A 19762-nucleotide genomic window follows, 5' to 3' on the forward strand; every position below is an offset into this window, starting at 1 on the left:
CAAATCTCTGTCACAGTCACTGTTGAATACTTAAATAATATCATGAATCTTATAAAATAACAAAGGAGGGTGGAAAGTGTTTGGTTCTAAGTATGCAATAATACTGACATTATTGTTCCAATATCCTTTCTGTGTGTGTGTGTGTGTGTTGGTGCTGTTCATGCAGATTTAGTCTCTTTAATAAGCTTGCAGATCTTTTTTAATATTGCTGAAATTTATTTCACTTTTAACTTGAACATTTGAAATGTTGACATTAATAGAGTTTATTAATATTATAAATAGAGTTTAAAATACAATCCAGATAACAAAAATCCCTAAAAGTGCAGCATTTTTATTTCTGTAATCATTTTCAGGAGAAATGAGTGTAATCAGTAAATATTCACCATGGATCCTGTAAGGAATACAGCTGTGTGACTTAAAGCTGACTGAACATCAGCTCCTGGTTTCTGTGTCAAACCTTCATCATCTAAAGAAAAGTTGAATTCACTCCTATTATCCGCATTTTAATAAGACTGTTTTCCACACTTTCAACATGAGCTCAGGATTTCTGTCCGGTCGTCGTTTCACTGTTTCAGGGCCAGATCTTGGTTAATGGTGCAGCCGTGTTGGAGGCGGCTGTGGAGGCAAAAAATGGACGTCTTTATGTGATGGATGGAGTTTTGACTCCGCCCTCCATCGAACCTGTGTTGCCCAGTAGATGTGACATCACAGAGACTAAAATCATCATGGTGAGTTTAACGTCTAATAACATGATCGATTGACCCTAAATGTATATGTGCAGCGTATGAGGCTCAGTGTGAAAACAAAAGGCACTGAGCTCATGGAGCTCTCATAGTTGGATCATCACACCATGCTACACTGTTGGAGTCTGCCTCCATTGGATGAGTAAATGTATTTGATCAGTGAGGTGACTTTATCCCAGGAACAGAAACACGAGGACACTGAGAGATTTCTGCCCCTTCATCTTTGAGCCCTAAAACACTGAAGCCCTTTGAGTGTGTTTGAGATATTTGATCAACTCATGTGTTTTTCAGGGTGAATGTGTCGCGTGTTCAAAGCTAATAATGACCCAATGCTCTTCTGGAGTTTTTACAGTAAGACTGAACTCACTGTGAAGCATCTGGATATTTATTCACTTCCCTTTCTTACTTTGAGCTGCTTTAAAATATGATTATGCTGTCTTTATCCAGGGCTCTTCCACATTTGGATGTTCTTATATTTTCACCAAGGGCAACCCATCCGTTAAAGTCCCAGTGAAAGGCTGCTCTGCACACTGCAACTCAACGGTCACGGTACACACTTTAGTAAAACCGGGCAGTTTACTTCATGTTGGAACAGAAAGACACTGAAGCCTAGAAGATGTAACTTTGTAGAGGCCGTCAGAATAACCTCGTGTATATCCGTTCAGATTCCAGCGTGCTGTAAAGGTTTCTACGGTCCAGACTGCAGACCGTGTCCAGGTGGATACCAGACGCCCTGCTCCGGACACGGGCAGGTCAGACATTCCCATAATTCCTTAATTACTTTATTTGGAAGAAGCTTTAGTGCTTTCTGTTCTTTGAACAGACTTTTTCCTGTTTGCAGTCCAGCGGTGACGGAAGGAAACTGAAATGTTTCAGTGTTTGCAGGGAAAGCGAGATGTTTGGTTTATGGAGGAGGAACCTAAAGTGTGTTTTGTGTTTTTCAGTGTTCGGAGGGGGTTTCAAGAAATGGAACATGCAGCTGTGAACCGAACTTCAGCGGCTCACGCTGTCAGTACTGCTCCTCCTCCAACAAATATGGACCAAACTGTGACAGAAGTAAGTCTAACTCATACTTTGTGACGTCACACAGGCAGACATGATGTAAAGATGATGTACTTGTCTATCCTCAGCCTGCCCCTGTATCCACGGGCAGTGTGATAACCGTCCGGATTCAGACGGTCGGTGTAAAGTGGACTCGTGTCAGCAGGGTTACACCGGTCCTTTGTGTGATCGACAGACGGCCGCCTGCGGCGCTCAGGCTCAGTTTTGCCACGCACATGCTGACTGTGACTTCAGCCAGGGAACAGTCAAGTGAGTTTACCTGGATGGAGTCTGAACTTTAACCCTGAGTCAGACGTCTGTAGTGAACAGTTATCTCGTTGTACCACACATTATTCTGTACTGTGTCTTATTTTAGGTGTATTTGTAAAACTGGTTTCCAAGGTGATGGCATCACCTGTGTGGCGTCTGACCCGTGTGCTCCACCCCACCGAGGTGGCTGCAGCCTGAACGTAAGTCTCCAGTTTTTATAGTGTAACTGTAAAAAACGCAGTGTTTCCTCACTGCTGCCCGTGCTGCATTCTGCCCCTTGCAGGCTAAATGTATAAAGACAGGCCCTGGGACTCACGTCTGTCAGTGTCTGACTGGATGGAGGGAGGATGGGGATGAGTGTCAACCAATCAACAACTGCAACAGTCCTGACAGAGGCGGCTGCCACCCCAACGCCACCTGTGTCTATGTGGGACCCGGACAGGTAAGGACACTGATATCAGCTGAGACGTGAATGGTGGAGATGTCACTGACGGATGGTTTATCTCATTAATGTGCTCTTACCCTGGGAATGCACCACTTCAGTCCGTCCTTAGGGTGGCAGTAAGGAGTGCAGTATTATTAAAACATGAGAGGGCCAGAAAATGTGAATCCTGAAATGTGGTTGATTATTCAAACTTACACTGGCCTATTTAAACTGGGGCCGTGCGGACCTCGGAGGGAATATTTCTTTTATCTCAGTTTTTTAACACGTTGTCGGTCAGTTTGTTCTTAATGATGTCACATCATTGTTTTTGGGAACCCCCCAGTCAAAAGCACCCAATTTTGCAGTTTCAATAAATGGAACTATTTATTCAGTTAATGTTTGCCACGTGGCAGTTTGTTAGTCTCAGGATCTTGCTGCTTCCTTTTGCAGATGATGTGGTTCTGTCAGCTTTATTGGCCTTCTGTAAAGATCTGGCACCTCTAATTCTGAGCCCATGGTTCATGGTTCCTCAGAAAAAAGTGGGGTGCCCACTTCAGACTGGAATTTTGTCCTGCTAGACCTCAGTGGAGTGTTCAATACTGTTGATCATAATATTCTATTAGAGCGACTAGAGCATGCTGTAGGTGTTACAGGTACTGTGCTGCAGTGGTTTGTATCATATCTCTCTGATGTTCATGTAAATGGAGAGTCCTCTTCACACACTAAGATTAATTATGAAGTTCCACAGGGCTCTGTGCTAAGATCAATTCTGTTTACATTATACATGCCGCCTTTAGGCAGTATCATCAGAAGTGATTTGTGATCTGGTCCACCAGCACTAAAGAGTGAAGCTGTCTCCGCAGCAGTAATGTCCTGTTGTTATCTGCTCCTGTTCAGAGTGACTGCACCTGTAAGGCCGGTTACCAGGGCAGCGGGCAGGACTGTGAACCTGTGAACCAGTGTGTGACTGCAGACGGAGGCTGTCACTACTTTGTGAGTAGCAAAAACCAAGCAAATCCACTGAAAGCATCTTTTCTGCTAAAATCATGGGTCACACCAACAGCAACATAAAACAGGTCTTTTGCTTTGATGTCATTTGTCTGCAGCGCTGTGATCAGGGTGTCAAAGCCAGATTTTACTCCTTTAACTATATCTTCAATTTGACCCTACCTGGTCAAACTGGTCTGTAGATTCACTCCTAGTAACTAAACCAACCAATCATCGTTCCTCAGAGCCAATCAGAGGCTCTGCAGAGCTTCATTGAATTCCTTTAATTTTTTCAAAGTAAAAGACGTCTTGTGCATGATGTCTGTCTTGTACTGATAAAAATGACCGAAGCTAGGCCCTCGGTGACCGTGTCCCTGTTTAACTGTTTGTGTGTGCAGGCCAGCTGTCTCCTGCTGTCCTCTCAGTGGACGTGTGTCTGCGATGAAGGATATGTTGGAAATGGACACGTGTGTTACGGAACAGTTGAACAGGTGAGTGATGGCCAGGTTCAGTCGGCAGGATCGTGTCTTTGCTTCCAGCTGACTTTGTTTCCTGGTGATTTCAGGAGCTCAGCATCCTGCCTGAGGCCTCAGACTTCTTCACATGGATGACTGTGAGTATGTCACGTTTTACAGATGCATTATGTGCAGATTGTCATCACTTTGATTATTATACAATAAATGAAACGTGCAGTATATCACAAACTAACTCACACGTTTAGCACATGCTTCACATGCAGACTAGGCACCGTAATTATGACACTGTAAACACAGTGTATCATATTCACTGATATTCATTCATACCACATGAAAACCCAATTAGAGCACATAAATATGGGTACAGAAAAATTATACATTTATGAATACTGTTAGCAATGTTAGGCTCACACTGTGGGGGTTATCGGTTCGTGCCACCGTGCTTCATTTTTTAATAACCATGCAGTTTACAAGTCTGACTTCCCCTGTGGTCTTTCATGTATCAGCAGCTATTTTTAATACCAACCTGAGCAAAGATTGTGTTTGTGTTCATACGCTCTGTTAGGATTCGGATCTGTCTCCGTCTCTGTCGGATCAGAACCTCACCCTCCTGGTTCCATCCTCAGCAGCCATCAGCAAAATGTCCTCAGAAGACAAAAACTTCTGGACGTTGAGGGGAAACCTGCCGAGTCTCATCAGGTTACAGCTCCGCAGGATTTAAAGTGACATCATTTTGTTTTGGGGCTTTTATATGAATATATGTAACAGCTGTGCTGTGATCTGTCCCCTTCTGACAGAAATCACATGATCGCCGGTGACTACCCCTTATCTAGCCTCTGGAACATGTCGTCTGTGACGTCTCTTCTGGGAACAACACTTCGTGTTTCTACAAACGACGAGGTAACGCTTTCTGTGTGAGGATTTCTGCACACATCAGAGAGAATTTTGATCTTTCATTGAGCCCGTGCAGCTCAGGTGTTTCACATAAACTCCACACGGCCATCGCTGCACGTCCTCGGGCTGATCTAACTGCCTTTTGGCTGGCTCTCATCTTTCTGATGTTGTGTCAAATGCTTATAAAGTTACAGGTTGTTAAAATATCCTTATTATCTGGTATCAGGCACATAAATGTATAATCTCTGTGAGCCAAAATATTGCTCTAAAAAAAGCACTGCTGCCCTTCAGTATGCCTCCAGAAGCTGGCCAATCAGAATGAAATAGGCTATCTCAAAGGAACATAAGCTATAGCTTGTTGTTTCAAGCAAAGGATGAACTGATTAGCTGAGCAGACGGCCAGTACAAAATAATGTTTGGACTGAATCATGTGAGCATACTTGAGTGGAGTCCCAGAATAAAAATGTGGACTTTCGTCCACTTTCAGTATATGGCTGTAAACTTGGTGCTTTTCTCTAATTTTACTTAAAAAATAAAATAAAGTGGTTGTGTTTGTGCAGATCACTTCTGTTGGTGGAGCTCTCATCGGCACTTCAAACGTTGCTGCTACAAACGGACTGATCCATTTCATCGATAAGGTAAAAAGAAATACTACAAAAACAACACCCAGCAAGTATTTTGTACCCGTTACCGATTTCAGCCTTTTTTTTTTTTAAAGGTTTTGGTTCCCGACAGAACACTGAGTGAAGGTCTGCTGGCCACGCTCGCTCTCAGGCCGGAGTTCTCACTCTTCAGATCGTATCTCATCGTACGACCTCTCAAACACGCTCACACCATGCTTAAATGTTCAATGTTTCCTTACATGTTGTGCTTTCTCTGGCTTTTTGTTTAGGATTATAACCTGACCAATGATATTGAACAGGCTGACGAATTCACCGTCTTTGCTCCGACAGACGCCGCCGTCACTGAGTACCTGAAGAAAATGGCAGCCACTGCCCTGGTATACAATTTAGGCTTCAGTTTGTCTGCGTTTTCATTTGAAGCTGAATCAAAAAGTTTGTATTTGACCTGATTAGTCTTTTTACTCACTGCTGACATTGTTGAAATTTTTACATATTTTAAAATGGATTAAATGGGCAACACTCAGTTCTGTTATTTCATTCGACATTTAAAGCAGATGGTAAATATAGAACTAAACTCTGTAATTAAAGACTTTGACCCTGTCCTTGGGTTTATTTATTTACTTCCTTCAAATTAGTCGTGCTTTTATTTTGTCACTGAACAGGATGTGAAGACGACTCGTTACCACGTGGTGGCATCGCAGCGTCTGTTAAAAACAGACCTTCAGCTCGGAGGTTACAAAGAGACGATGCTTGGGTTTTCCTTCCAGCTCGGCATTTTCCCACGAGACGGAAAGGTCTCGTCATGAAATATTGATTCTGTCGCATCTGATCGCATGACAGTCTAAACAACACGATACAAACCACCTGACCTGTGTTTTTCTCATGCAGCTGTTTGTGAATGATGCTCAGATGAACTCCTCTGACATCCTGAGCGGTAAAGGAGTGATCCACGGTCTGTCAGCTGTTCTTCAGATCAACAGAAATCGCTGTGATGATCTCACGTACACAAAAGTCATGGTAAGGTCCTCAGCCACCAGTTAAGTCCTGCAGATACTTCAGCGCCTCCAATTCAGTTCAATGAATGGAGAAATCGCATGATGAATATCAACGTTTTCTTTCTGCTCCAAAGGGGAACTGTGTCGACTGCTTATTCCACCAAAACAAGATCTGCCCCAATGACACCATCCCAGATGTAAGTTTTCTGACTTTTTCTGATCATCGTTAATCTTTCAAACCTTAGACGTGAACACTTTTTAACCACCAGGCTCTCTAAACAAACTTTTATACCAAACTAGAATCGGATAAATGCAGCTACTACAGAAAATCTGTTTGTTTGCAGATGATTCGATTTTAAGTAAGTTATGAAAGATGGAAAATTCTCCCCAAAGTCAAAAGAATTACGTTCAGTTTGTCCGACTTTACAAGACTAACAAGAAGTAGGAGAAGATCTAGAGAGGACTTTATGGTATTCCACTAAATTTCATGACCTCCCAGTGATCACTGACCACTTTACTGTATGTGCTCTTGTGCCAGTTACAGATTGAATTTCTTTCAGTTTACTGTGACAGTACTAAAGTAACATAACAAAAAAAAAATAAAAACGTATTTTAAGTATAATTGTGCTGAAAAGTAAATTGCTCTTTAACAGCTGTGGGAAAACTGGTATCATTTAGTTGTATTTCATATCGAATTTGACATCTTCAAAAATAAACCAGCGTTTATTCAATGGAGCGTAAAAATGTTTTTCTTTTTGTGGTGTCGCGATAGAGGAATAACCGGGACGGTAACTAAGATATTGACAACGCCACCTGGGGGAGGGCGTTACACCCCAGGAAAGATTTCTCTAGCCAATGTACGTGTTGCACTGGCTACCAAAGCCCACAGACTCGTTATTAACGGCAGGGGTGAGACAAAGGAAGTTTACAAATCAACATTTATTAAGAGGAACTACTAAAAACATAACTATAAAATCAGGAAGGTAGCAGGGTTGAGACGGCAAAATAGTTAATTAAAACACTTTATTAACAAACGATGTTTAAAATGACCAGACTCCCTACCACGATGCTACCCTAAAACAATCACAGCATGATAAAAGAATAACAAAATAGTGGAGACCGGCCACTTGAGGAGGCAACCTACAGGGAGGAGTGTCCAAGGGTGCCACCAATTACTCACCCGTGTAACTTCACTGCAGACCTCACTGTCACTCACACTAAACTCTAAATGGTGCAATCTACCTATGCCCGGTGTGTACACTCGCATGCATCGGGAAGGGGATTCCACCTCACGTGCCTAGCCCCTCAGCAAGCGGCCGCACCTCCACTAAAACAATAAAAGAAAGCATAAAACGTTACACACATTAATAAAAGATCTACATAAAACAAATACACCCCAAAGTACTGTTCGTTATAAAAGCATCACATAACAAACAAAACAGCATGACAAGACAGCAGCAGTATAGTGCAAACCTGCAACAAAAGAGGGAAACAGTTGTCAAAGTCCACCCTACTATATGCCACGTTATGATGAACACAAGAGTCCCACTTACCACAGGGCAATACTAAACTGAGTGGCTTTCCTTGAGAGATCTGCAGTGCGTAACTGCCTAATGCTCTCAGCCACCTTGGATGGACAAGACTGCCAAATGCCTCCTTCTGGTAGTGAAACGCAGCTGTTTCTTATAAGCCTGCTAATTGTCAACTGGGAAGGTGTGGATGTTAGTGGTACGTTTGTGGACATCATGTAAAATCCTACCCCAGAATCTACTTCACTACATTTTGTAAGTTAGGTGAACTGAAATGAAGAGTTTTATTTTCACTGCTCTATCGCTTCACACGGATAACTGGTTATACTGTGTAAATATTTTCTTGAAACATGCGTTGTAGAAAATGCTGAAATTAATACTCAGCTCAGATGCACAGCCTGGTCCGTGAGAAGCTAAAGTCAAAGTAAGAAGTTGGTGTTTTGCTCTGTGCAGAAATCGGTGAGGAGGACGAGAAAGTGCATGTTCACCCGCACGTTTGAGGGCGAGTGGCTGCCGAGAGTCGGCTGCAGAGCCACCTGCCTCCAGAAGAAGATCGTACGTCTCCTGCTCATTTCAGGGTAAGCATCCTCGGCAGTGTGGCACACTAGAACTCTTCTGTGCTTTCAGGAGCGGAGGTGCTGTGCAGGGTTTTTCGGGGAGCACTGCGAGGCATGCCCCGGTCCAAAGGGTCGGCCCTGCTTCGGTAATGGAGTGTGTGTGGACGGGACGAATGGGACCGGAGTGTGTCGGTGTAACGAAGGCTTCAACGGGACCGCCTGTGAAACTTGCCAGAGTGGCAAATACGGAGTCCACTGTGACCAAGGTTCAGTACGTTTCATTAGTCAGCACATGATCTGTCATCTTCATCCTCACCTTCATCGTCACGTGTTGTCTGCTCAGAGTGCGAATGCAAGAACGGACAGTGTAACGAGGGACTGAAGGGCGATGGGACCTGCGAATGTGACGTGGACTGGAGGGGAGTCCACTGTGACCAAAGTAAGGCTGAATGTAGAGAAAAGTGAACGCTGTGATTTAGAACAACAAAATCTCATTTATGAGATCATTTTTGTCGTTGCAGAGATCGAAGCCAAAGCTGACGAGCAGTGCGGCTCGGTGAGATGCCACGGCAGTGCAAAGTAAGTCTGCACAAGTTTAACAGTTACTCTGCGTGCAGGACGCTGGAGGATTTATGCTTCCTGTTAAAACTTTAATCTGGTTTTATAGCTGTGTGACCGGCTCGTCCGGCCCTCAGTGTATCTGTGCTGCCGGCTTCAAAGGAAACGGGACTTTCTGTCAAGGTAACACATGTTATGAGCTCTGCAGGTCACTTACCTGCGGCTTTGGTCTGAGCTTGTTAAAGAGGATTCCTGTGAACCGCAAAGTTTACTGAACACTTTGTGACTCATGCAGCCATAGATCCGTGCGTGGTGGATAACGGTGGCTGCAGTCTGTACGCTCTCTGTAAGAGGACTCGACCCGGCCGAAGAGACTGTGTCTGTAATGCCGGCTACGCGGGCGACGGACTTGTGTGTGTCGGTAAACTCACTTGCCACAACTGCTCACACCTGCTCACAGCTGCTCTGGCTTAGTTATAGTTGGTACAAGGAGTCAAAACGATTTTTAAAGAAGGAAAATTTAATTATTCCGAGTCAACATTAACTTGTTCAGATCAGTTTATATTAAATTTTTTTTTTAAAAAAGCGAAAATTAGCTAAGAGGAAATCACACTGAGGATTACAGGGGACATGAAAGAGTGCAAAATACAATCGTGAAAGTTAAAGCAAAAGTATTGACAATAAATCCAGTAATACTAGAAGGATGTGCTATACTTCGTAGTGTAATGGTCTGACTATGGTGGACAAAGTCTGCAGTAATGCAAAACTTAAAAAGCATTTTGTGACAGTTCAGCGAAGTTAAAGCAAAAATACCAATGCAAAATATTCCAGATGTTAGTTCTTCCAGCATCACAGCAAAAAAGGATTCCAGACAATCAGAAAAGCCTTCAGAGCCAGCAAAATGACTGAAATTAAGTAGCTCTGTTGATTTGTGTGGTTTGTGGTATTGTTGTGCTGTGAGGAATTTAAAAGCTCTGGCTCAGCATCGATCCTTGGCAGCAGCTCAAGTTATCAGACACACGATAAAAAGCTTGAACTCATCGTGAATCCGAGATAACCAGGTGGAGTTTTGTGTTTCTCCAGAGATAAATCCCTGCCTGAAAGGAAACGGGGGTTGCCATGCCAATGCAGACTGCATTCACGTTGGACCGAACAAAGTAAAACTAGCTAACCTCTACAGTCTGACTTTAAGCACAGCTCTCTGCTGACGGTGGTGCTAAATGTGACTTTGTTTTCCTCGGCAGACTTCCTGTGTCTGCAGGGAATTTTACACCGGTGACGGGAAGAACTGCAACATCATCGACTTGTGCCGAAAGGTGAGTTTGTCTTCACTCTGGCTGGTTTCAAGCTGTGGGAAAGATGAGTGATTCAGAATCAGATGATTACATCATTCAGCTAATAATCACACATACAGCCCATAGTAGCACCAAATCACAGCAGCACTCATCTTGGTGCACTTTCCCTGTAAGAAAACACCAACTGCGAGGCAAGAGTTACACCCATAAGTCCTATTGTGAAGGAGGAAGCTTGTTAGGCTGCTCTATTCAGTGTTCCCAGGACAATAATAATGTCCTCGCCTCCTTTAGCACAGGAACTGTGGTAGTCATGTTTTCAGTCAGTGCTCTGGCTCTGGTAAGGCTCACCTGGCTGAGCTGGTGACCCAGGTATGCTGCAGAAGAGCAGCATACAGCCACCTGTCTGCTGTCCTGTCAAGACAGCAAAAACAACCCTGAAAGCTGTCTGAGGCTGATGTGCTTCCTTTTCTGGTCACTGAAGCTGAGGTTGAGCGTTGCACATACAGTTCTAGGTTTTCATGCTGCTCCTGTCTCTGTCAAAGGTTTCTTACTTTTATGCTGTAAAGACCACATCAATTCAAGCTGTTACCCTCTCACGTGTTGATGCTGATGTTCCAGAACAATGGCGGCTGTCATCGGAATGCCCGGTGCAACATGACAGGTCCAGGCACTCAAAGCTGCACCTGCAGGCAAAATTTCATCGGCGACGGTGTGACCTGCAAAGGCACTGTGGCGGGGGTGAGCAGCTGAAATACAATGAAAGCGGCGCTGCAGGGCTTTGCACTAACTGTTGTCTCGTTACAGGAAATGGAGAGACATCGACACACGGACTTTTACTTTGGTCTGATGGTGAGTAGTGCTCCCCTCTGTCGCCCCCTGCTGGTGGAATTGCATTAACAGAACTCTGTTTTCAGATAATGGAGATTTCCCTGCATGGGCGAGGGCCATTCACTGTCTTCATTCCAGACCCTGAGGCCTTCAGGACAAACACTTCACGCGAGGTCAGACCTTTGGTTACTGCTGGACAAACATCAGCGTGTCTTTGAAGACACACTGTAATTACATCAGAGTCTGGTCAGCTCAGGATGAATCAGAAATTAACAAGTTTGTATTTTTATCTTTTAGATGAGACGGAAGAGAGAGCGGTACGCTAATGTCCTGCGCAGCCACATCGTCATGTGTCACACTCTCCTGGCTGCTGACCTGAGCCAACCACGAAACCTGACATCGCTGTCTGGACTCGTGCTGACCACCAGCATCACCCAGGTCAGCCCTCAGCTGGTTTAATAGATTTATGTCTATACTTATGAATCCTGCCAATAAACAAAGGCCGAATCGATGCTTTATTATAAACGAGCATTCTTCAGTTTTATTTCTGTTATTGGGACACTTTGTGTTTGTCTTTTTTTTTTTCAGGGCAGTGTCTTCATCAACCAGGCAAATGTGACAAAGAGCGATGACCTCAGTGTGAATGGAATCATCCATGAAATTGACAGGATTCTGTATCCTCCAGATGTGGACAAAGACAGTTTTATGCTCGCCCCTGTAAGTATCCATCAGGTCATTTTGGAATAAGGAATCAGGGAAGCTGATGCTGAATGGATGGACTGGTTAGAGCTTTATTATCATATAAAACAATGACCATTGTTACTGAATTATAAAATGATCACTGAATGCTTTACTGTTACAGTGACATGTTAGTTAATAATGTTTACCAGCTGTCTATTATTTCATGTTTATGAACATGACCTGTTTAATTACTGTTTAAATAACATGTAAAATGCTAAATATATTCTAAAATCTATTTATTGGTATAATAGCATTTTTTCTAGCTCATTGAAACTGTGAGCAGCTGTCTGACTGTAGACTTTCTGGATGTAATGTTTCATGCACACCTTCATTCTGATGGTTTCCTGCAGGATGACTCTCAGCTGAACCTGACCGATGTGGCTGCACGTCATGGTTATCGAACCTTCTACAAACTGCTACAGGTAACACGCTACAACTTCCCCTTCTTCCTTCTCACTGACAACAAGAGCTGCTTATAGAGAATTAGCTGGTTGTGTGTGTTTTTACTCTAATATTGTATTGTAATATTGCACTTTAAGGTGACTGTTATTCTGAAGTGGTGCACCAATAACATATATTACAGCCAAAGTGCTTAAACCAATATATCAATGTTAACAGAGCAAAAGAAGTGTGTCACTGTTGTTCACTTTGTCCGATCATTGCTCAAACATGTGGAGCACAACAATACTATAACGTCTACCAGCAAAGCTCATGTTAAAATGAGATACTACACAACAACAAGCAGCATTAACACAACATTTAGACAAGCTGCACAATGACATCACTTCCTCTGGGTTTTATAACAAACGAACACCTAGACTACAACATCAGGACACACATGCAAACTCCCTCACACACTCACACACATATAATAATAATAATACTACTACTACTAATAATAATAATAATAATAATGATGCATTTTATTTGAGGGCGCCTTTCAGAAACCCAAGGTCACCTTACAAAGAACAAAATTAATAAAAGGAACAATAGTCATAAAATACACAAAATAAGTTAAAATTACAAAACAGAGCTTGACAACAGATAAAATCAGCATTAAAGTGAATAAGCCAGTTTAAACAGATGTTTTGAGCTGTGTCTTAAATACGGAGAGGGAGTCAATATTTCTTAGTGCAGGAGGAAGAGAGTTCCAGAGCCGAGGAGCAGAGCGACTGAAAGCTCTGTTCCCCATAGTAATAAGGTGTGAGGACGGAACAGTAAGATGAATAGCAGATGATGATCTGAGAAGGCGGGAAACAGTGGTGATATGGAGCAGGTCACACAAATATGAAGGAGCAGATTTATGGATACACTTGTATGTAAGGAGTAAGATTTAAAAATTTATCCTGGCTTCTATGGGCAACCAGTGAAGCTGCTGAAGAACTGGGGTAATATGAGCTCTTAACGGAGTGCAAGTTATGACCCGAGCTGCAGAATTTTGAAGGAGCTGGAGTTTATGAAGGGACCTTTTAGGGAGACCAAATAGGAGGGAATTACAGTAATCAATACGGGATGTAATAAGACTATGGACAAGGATGGCAGCAGCATGGGGAGTAAGGAAGGGACAGAGTCGGTTAATATTACGTAAATGGAAGTAAGCAGACCGGCTTATGTAATTAATGTGAGACCGGAATGAAAGAGTATCATCAAGTATGACACCCAAACTCTTCACCTGAGGGGAGGGAAGGGTAGGAGAATTTTCAATGTTAATGGAAAAGCTGTGGGATTTGGTTAAGATAGATGGTGTACCAACAAGTAAAACTTCAGTTTTATTACTGTTTAGTTTGAGAAAATTGGAGGAGAACCAGGATCTAATCTCAATAAGACTGTCTGAGAGAGAGGTAGGTGGGAGAGATGAATTGGGTTTAGAAGAAAGGTAGAGCTGGGTGTCATCAGCATAACAGTGAAAATTTATATTATATTTTCGGAATATATAACCAAGAGGGAGCATATAAATAATGAATAAAAGAGGCCCTAATACTGAACCCTGGGACACACCAGCAGAAACAGGATAGAGAGTTGAAGAATGGGATTTAAATTGGATAAACTGAGTGCGGTCTGAGAGATAGGAGGTAAACCAGGCAAGGGGGGTATGACTAATACCAATGGAAGCTAACCGGTTCAGGAGAATATTGTGAGAAATGGTATCAAACGCCGCACTAAGATCAAGAAGGATGAGGATGGATAGGAGACCAGAATCAGCTGCCATCAGAAGGTCATTGGTAATTCTTAACAGAGCAGTTTCTGTGCTAGGATTGGGGCAGAAATCCGATTGAAATTGTTCATAGAGATTATGGTCATTGAGATGTAAATGAAGCTGGGCGGCGACAACTTTTTCAAGAATTTTTGAAATAAAGGGGAGATTTGATATAGGGTGAAGATTATCAAAGTTATTGGGGTCTGCACCAGGCTTTTTGAGAATTGGGATAACAGAAGCCTTTTTCAGTGCTTCAGGAACAATTCCAGTGTTCAGGGAGGAATGAATAATATTGGTTATGAGAGGTGCTAACGAGGGAAGACAGGCTTTAACTAACACAGTAGGGAGAGGGTCAAGTTGACAGGTGGATGACTTAGATTTTTTAATGAGATTAGATACATCAGTTATGGAGGGAAGAGTAAAGCTTGAAAATAACTGACAGGAAGACAGTGGGGGAACCAGGAAGTCTACTTCAGAGTCAGGAGCTCCTAAAGAGTTAAGTTGACGTGAATGTCTGAGATTTTACAAGTGAAAAAAGAGATAAGAGAGTTGCAAAAATCAACAGAATACATGTGGGAGGGGAATGTGTCTGGAGGTTTTGTAATTTTACTGAACAATGAATAGAGGGACCCGGAGTTACCTTCATTAGAACTAATTAAACCAGAGTAGTAAGCAGATTTGGCTGAGGCAATGCAGTCCTTATAGATCAAAATATGATCATTGTGCATTTCTTTATGTACAGTAAGTCTGGTTTTCTTGAATAGACGTTCGAGTTGGCATCCTTTAGCTTTAAGGTGACGCAGGTCGGAGGTAAACCATGGAGCTGAACGGGAAAATGAGACAGTTCGATGTTTAAGGGGAGCAAATATGTTAAGAAGGTTATGAAGGTTGACATTATAATGACAAACGAGTTCAAGAGGGGTTGAGGAGCAGTGGATAGATGGAAGGTCATGGACGGCAGATGAAAAAACAGCTGGGTTAATATTACTAATTTTCCTAAAAGTGATATTACGAGAGATACAGGTTTTGGAAGCGGTTATGTTTGCATCAAAAGAAATAAACATATGATCAGACTGGGGAAACAATGTGGCTTTACAATGGGTGGGGGTAATGCCAGAACAACAGACCAAATCCAGGATATGACCTTTAGAGTGGGTAGGAAATTTTATGTACTGTAGAAGCCCAAAACTTTCCAGGCAGGAGGTAAAATCTCTGGAAAGAGGGATTTTATCATTGTCCATATGAATATTGAAGTCACCAGCAATGCTCCTTGTTTGGCTTAGGTGGCCGATAAACAGTACATATGATGGTGGGGGTAGATCCAGGGAGCTGTAGTGCAATGTATTCAAATGAATGGGAGGGAGGGGCAGAGACAGGGAGTACTTTCCAGCGCTTCCGGTGAATTATTGCGAGACCTCCACCCCTCCCCGAGATGCGAGGTTGACAGGTGTAAACAAACTCAGATGGAGTGGAGTCATTGAGAGAAACAAAGTCATTGGGCTGTTGCCATGTTTCAGTCAAACAAAGAAAGTCCAACTTATGATCACAGAGGAGATCATGTACGAGATGTCCCTTACCAGTGAGAGAGCGGATGTTTAATAGACCAAACTTGATGCTGGAGTTACCATGCCTGACGGTAGGCTTAGTTGATTTAGCCAGGTGGGCCAGCACACTGTGGTCAACAGCCCGGTCAGTCTTGCAGGGAGGACGACGAGTTTTTGACCAGATGGAAAATATTGAGTTAGTGTCACTGATGTTGAACTTCCGCCGAAGCCCTCGGTGGTTATACCTGCGGCGGGCTGGAAGGCGATGTCCGGGTAGAAGTATAGAGCCACAGGTGGAGAGACAGCCAGGCAAAAACAGAGCCGCAAAAGATCCGTAGCAGAGTACTGGAGAAGAGCTGTCGCCGGGTGATGAATGATGGATAAAAAATCCCAGGTGAGCACGAGCCACACCAACACCCTGTGGATCCGCATCTTAATCAGGGCCGAGCACTGAACACAAACGGAGGGACCAAACAACCAGCTGACAGCTGCAGCGCAAGCCCGCAAATATTGCGAAAACAAGTCAAAACAGGGTTGCGCCTTAGATTCAAATTGTCGTCAGCAACTGAAAAAAAATTATAATAGTAATAGTAATAATAATAACCGGTGAGCAGCGGCAGCCAAGCGCGCCAGCGTTCACTCGACCGGAAGCCACCAGTATACTCACACATAGATGGATGGAGTGGACTGTGGAGTGAACTAGCAGAAGGGCTGGTGTCCTGTTAGCCAGTTTTATTCGCATGAAATCTCATGTTTTTCAGGACACAGGTGTAATGGACCTGGTGAATGATATCATGTACCAGCCGGTGACAATCTTCCTGCCGTCAGACGGTGTCATGGCATCTCTGCCGCAGGAACAGAAGGACTTCCTGTTCCACCAACACAATCGACCCCAGCTGATGGAGTACCTGAAATACCACATCCTGCACAGCCAGAAGGTAAAACTTCTTTAGAGGGTACTTTTAGAGAAGCGTTAGACACTTTACAGCATGGCAGCTGGAAGAACAGCTCTGAAAGATTTGATAACTGGGATAAAATGTGAGGGTGCCTCAGGCAGGTTATCGCAGAACAAACATGGTGCTGTGGAGGTAAAAACGCTGAAGCAGGTCAGGTGGTTTCTCAGGTTTAGTTTAAAATGCCTTTAATCTCAGGTTTACGCTGAAGGACTGATCTTCCTGGACTCGGCTCGGAGTTTGCAGGGTTCGCCGCTCTCCTTCTCCTGTGGTGGGACAGACAACATTGTGAGTACTACAGTAAGAGAAATCTACAGCAAAGACAAACATGGACTCCAAATAACCAACTGTCCTTTGAACAGGGAGAAATCTTCATCAACAACAGGAAGTGTCGGATTGTTCAGAGACACCTCATCTTTAAAGCGGGCATTGCCTACGGGATCGACTGCTTGCTAACTCCTCCCAGCCTCGGAGGACGCTGTGATGAACAAAGAACCTTTGACCTTCCGGTGAATCCTCACTTTACTGTCTGAGATGCATCTGAATGCTACCTGGAACAACCAGACATACTGATTCTGACTGTGTAAACTGTTAATGCTGATGGTGTTGGAGCACGGGTTGTTTGTAACTCGTAGGCTTGAGTGTACTCACACAGTGAAAGTAACGGTGAGAGCCTGGCCTAACCTACAGTCTTAGAGGCCTGCTGTGTTCATGTTTTAGTTTCTGGGTATTTTTCCTGTAGAGGTGAAACAGTCTGAAAAATTATTTAGTGTGACACAACTCCACACTAGTGTGGGTTTAAAAAAAGCTAGATGGTCCTAAAATCAGTCAAACATTTCCCACAGCAGCACAAATAAAAATATTTTTGCAGGTGAGCTGATGGTTCATTTGATCTTTTCTTTTCTTCTTCTGTGGTAGACAAGCTGTGGAGGATGCAGCTTTTCTGCCACTCGCTGTCCTGCGGGAGGCATTCGTAAGGTCTGAGTCCCATCTTTAACAAACTCACTGCCTCTGTCAGGCTGAGCCTCGAAGGAAACGTCTCTATTTTTTGTGTTCAGGAGGTTCAGAAGTGTGATCTGCCCACCTTTTCCTTTGCTAAGAACACCGGCTGTCGCCCCATCTGCACCTTTAACATGTGGGAGCCAAAGTGTTGTCGTGGTTACTACGGACGAGACTGTCTGGGTGAGATAACAACGTCATCCTCATATTAAAACCATTTCTTCAGTCTTTCTTAAATTTGTGAAACTTTTTTAGGGGAAATTGAACAGTTTTTGTTGTGTGACAGAATATTCAGCTTTTTATATCGTTAATTAAAAGCAAAGAATAAATATCCTGATTGGCTGCGGTTAGAGTTAGGGTTGGTGCTGAGGTTATCACTGATAACGATTTGAGGGTCTGTCCCAGTGAGAGGTAGGGTACACCTGGATAGGTCACCAGTAGGGATGCACCGATACCACTTTTTTGGAAACGAGTACAAGTACTTGCATTTCAGTACTCGCCGATACCGAGTACTTAATAAAAACATGATTTAAATTTACAGGTAACAGCTTTAGTCCTATAATTTAACAAAATGGAATTAAGAACATTTATTTAAAATGAAAAGCATGTTGTATGCAACATATTACAGAATAAATAATTATGAAAAAAAAAATTTAAACAGTGACAGTGCAACTCAAGTATTTTTTTCAGTTTATTGTAAACTCTGCCGCTTTGGACAACACAAGGGGCATTAATAAACATCTTTGCTATTTAGTGCACAATATTTGAATAAACTAACAACATCCACCAACATAGAACTGTGGCAGTCAGTGCAACTGAGGTAGGTATTAACATCAAATCTAAGATGACTCACTTAATGGAGAGAAAAAGTGAGTGGCAGGGTTTTTTTTAAGAAAAGTAGCTTTTCTGCATTATCAGCAGTCAGACTGTTTCTGTTTTCATCTATAATGTGTGACACTGAGCTAAAAAGCCTTTCACTTTCCACACTGCTACATGGGGCTGAGAGGTATTTACGGGCTATTTTAGCCAAAGTGGGGAACCTGATTCTGTTGACACCCCAGTACTTCAGAGGACTGTCTTCATGAGGGCTTGGGGCCTCTCCGAGGTATGTGTCGAGCTCAATGGCAGCACCTGCTGCCAGCGGCTGTGCTGCCTGGGGCTGCTCCTTAGCGATTTCGTCAAATACAGTGTCCAGACTGCTGCTAGTGCTGGCCTGGGCCTTGAGGAACAGTTTAGCAGGAGGTTCTGCAGCTTCTGCAAGACTCTGCCTCAGCTCTGGACATCATCTGCAGCTCCTGCTTCAGGTGCAGCTTGGCCTCTGGAGCAGTGTTGTTGGAGAAGAAGCGATCTTTATACCTGCACAAAATTCATAAATGTATTAATATGTGGAAAAATAGGACTGATTTTAGTTTCCCCTAAACCACTGTGACAAATGCCAGCCATTTGACTTTCTGGTAATAATAAGGGAAATGTATTTCATATTATATATATTGCATACATTTGTATTTGTGTATTTTAGTTACAAATATATAATATTTCAGATGTAAAATAATCTTACATTTAGTACTGTAGCTATACTCATTGAATACCTATAGCACACAGACTTTACCTTGGGTCAAGTATGGTGGAGATGAAGTACGGTGGGTTGGTCTCGACGTCACTGAAGCGCTTCTTGACAGCTGCCAGTAAGGTTGCTTTCATTGTCTTGACGCCGTGGTCCTCATCTGCTTCTCTGTTTAGAAGTCTCACTAGCACAGTCACAGCTGGGGTGACATCAGAGGCTAGTGCGTCGTAGCTGCTCACTTTTTTAGTTAGTTCCTCAAAGGGGGCGAGGATGGCAACAGTCTTCTCCATAAGAGCCCATTGGTGAGCGGTGAGATAGTCAGGGAGTTCGTGCTCGGACACATACACCCCCAGCACTCGCTTTTGCTCAATGAGGGACTGGAGCATGTAATACGTGCTGTTCCAGTGCGTCTGTACGTCCTGCTGCAGTCTCTTTATTGGCTGGTTGAGCTGTCCCTGAATGTCCTCGAGGCGGGAGTAGGTTAAGGCGGAATGTTTAAAATGCCCAACTATTTTCCGTCCCACTGCTATAGCATCAGCTTTGC

At 43.3% G+C, this 19762-nt stretch overlaps 1 protein-coding gene across 2 annotated transcripts in view; it reads left to right on the forward strand.

Annotated features, from left to right (window-relative positions):
* Positions 1 to 19762, forward strand: part of stab2 (stabilin 2) — a 34249-nt gene that overhangs the window by 9267 nt on the left and 5220 nt on the right. For both annotated transcript variants that reach the window (XM_084909409.1, XM_084909410.1), the window contains 38 exons: positions 576 to 728; positions 1035 to 1094; positions 1191 to 1292; positions 1409 to 1495; positions 1688 to 1799; positions 1874 to 2054; positions 2161 to 2254; positions 2338 to 2496; positions 3376 to 3471; positions 3864 to 3956; positions 4031 to 4078; positions 4507 to 4640; positions 4739 to 4841; positions 5396 to 5473; positions 5554 to 5643; positions 5728 to 5835; positions 6121 to 6252; positions 6347 to 6475; positions 6588 to 6650; positions 8436 to 8537; positions 8610 to 8805; positions 8883 to 8978; positions 9061 to 9118; positions 9207 to 9280; positions 9393 to 9518; positions 10181 to 10254; positions 10342 to 10413; positions 11011 to 11130; positions 11197 to 11241; positions 11307 to 11393; positions 11518 to 11658; positions 11809 to 11937; positions 12312 to 12383; positions 16464 to 16640; positions 16854 to 16943; positions 17018 to 17164; positions 17574 to 17633; positions 17714 to 17837. In XM_084909409.1, coding sequence (XP_084765535.1) covers positions 576 to 728; positions 1035 to 1094; positions 1191 to 1292; positions 1409 to 1495; positions 1688 to 1799; positions 1874 to 2054; positions 2161 to 2254; positions 2338 to 2496; positions 3376 to 3471; positions 3864 to 3956; positions 4031 to 4078; positions 4507 to 4640; positions 4739 to 4841; positions 5396 to 5473; positions 5554 to 5643; positions 5728 to 5835; positions 6121 to 6252; positions 6347 to 6475; positions 6588 to 6650; positions 8436 to 8537; positions 8610 to 8805; positions 8883 to 8978; positions 9061 to 9118; positions 9207 to 9280; positions 9393 to 9518; positions 10181 to 10254; positions 10342 to 10413; positions 11011 to 11130; positions 11197 to 11241; positions 11307 to 11393; positions 11518 to 11658; positions 11809 to 11937; positions 12312 to 12383; positions 16464 to 16640; positions 16854 to 16943; positions 17018 to 17164; positions 17574 to 17633; positions 17714 to 17837 — 4012 coding nt within the window. The remainder of the gene's footprint in view (positions 1 to 575; positions 729 to 1034; positions 1095 to 1190; positions 1293 to 1408; positions 1496 to 1687; positions 1800 to 1873; positions 2055 to 2160; positions 2255 to 2337; positions 2497 to 3375; positions 3472 to 3863; positions 3957 to 4030; positions 4079 to 4506; positions 4641 to 4738; positions 4842 to 5395; positions 5474 to 5553; positions 5644 to 5727; positions 5836 to 6120; positions 6253 to 6346; positions 6476 to 6587; positions 6651 to 8435; positions 8538 to 8609; positions 8806 to 8882; positions 8979 to 9060; positions 9119 to 9206; positions 9281 to 9392; positions 9519 to 10180; positions 10255 to 10341; positions 10414 to 11010; positions 11131 to 11196; positions 11242 to 11306; positions 11394 to 11517; positions 11659 to 11808; positions 11938 to 12311; positions 12384 to 16463; positions 16641 to 16853; positions 16944 to 17017; positions 17165 to 17573; positions 17634 to 17713; positions 17838 to 19762) is intronic.

Source organism: Perissodus microlepis, chromosome 17 (assembly GCF_051167445.1).
Source record: "Perissodus microlepis isolate ML-2025 ecotype Zambia chromosome 17, ASM5116744v1, whole genome shotgun sequence".
NCBI classification, from domain to species: domain Eukaryota; kingdom Metazoa; phylum Chordata; class Actinopteri; order Cichliformes; family Cichlidae; genus Perissodus; species Perissodus microlepis.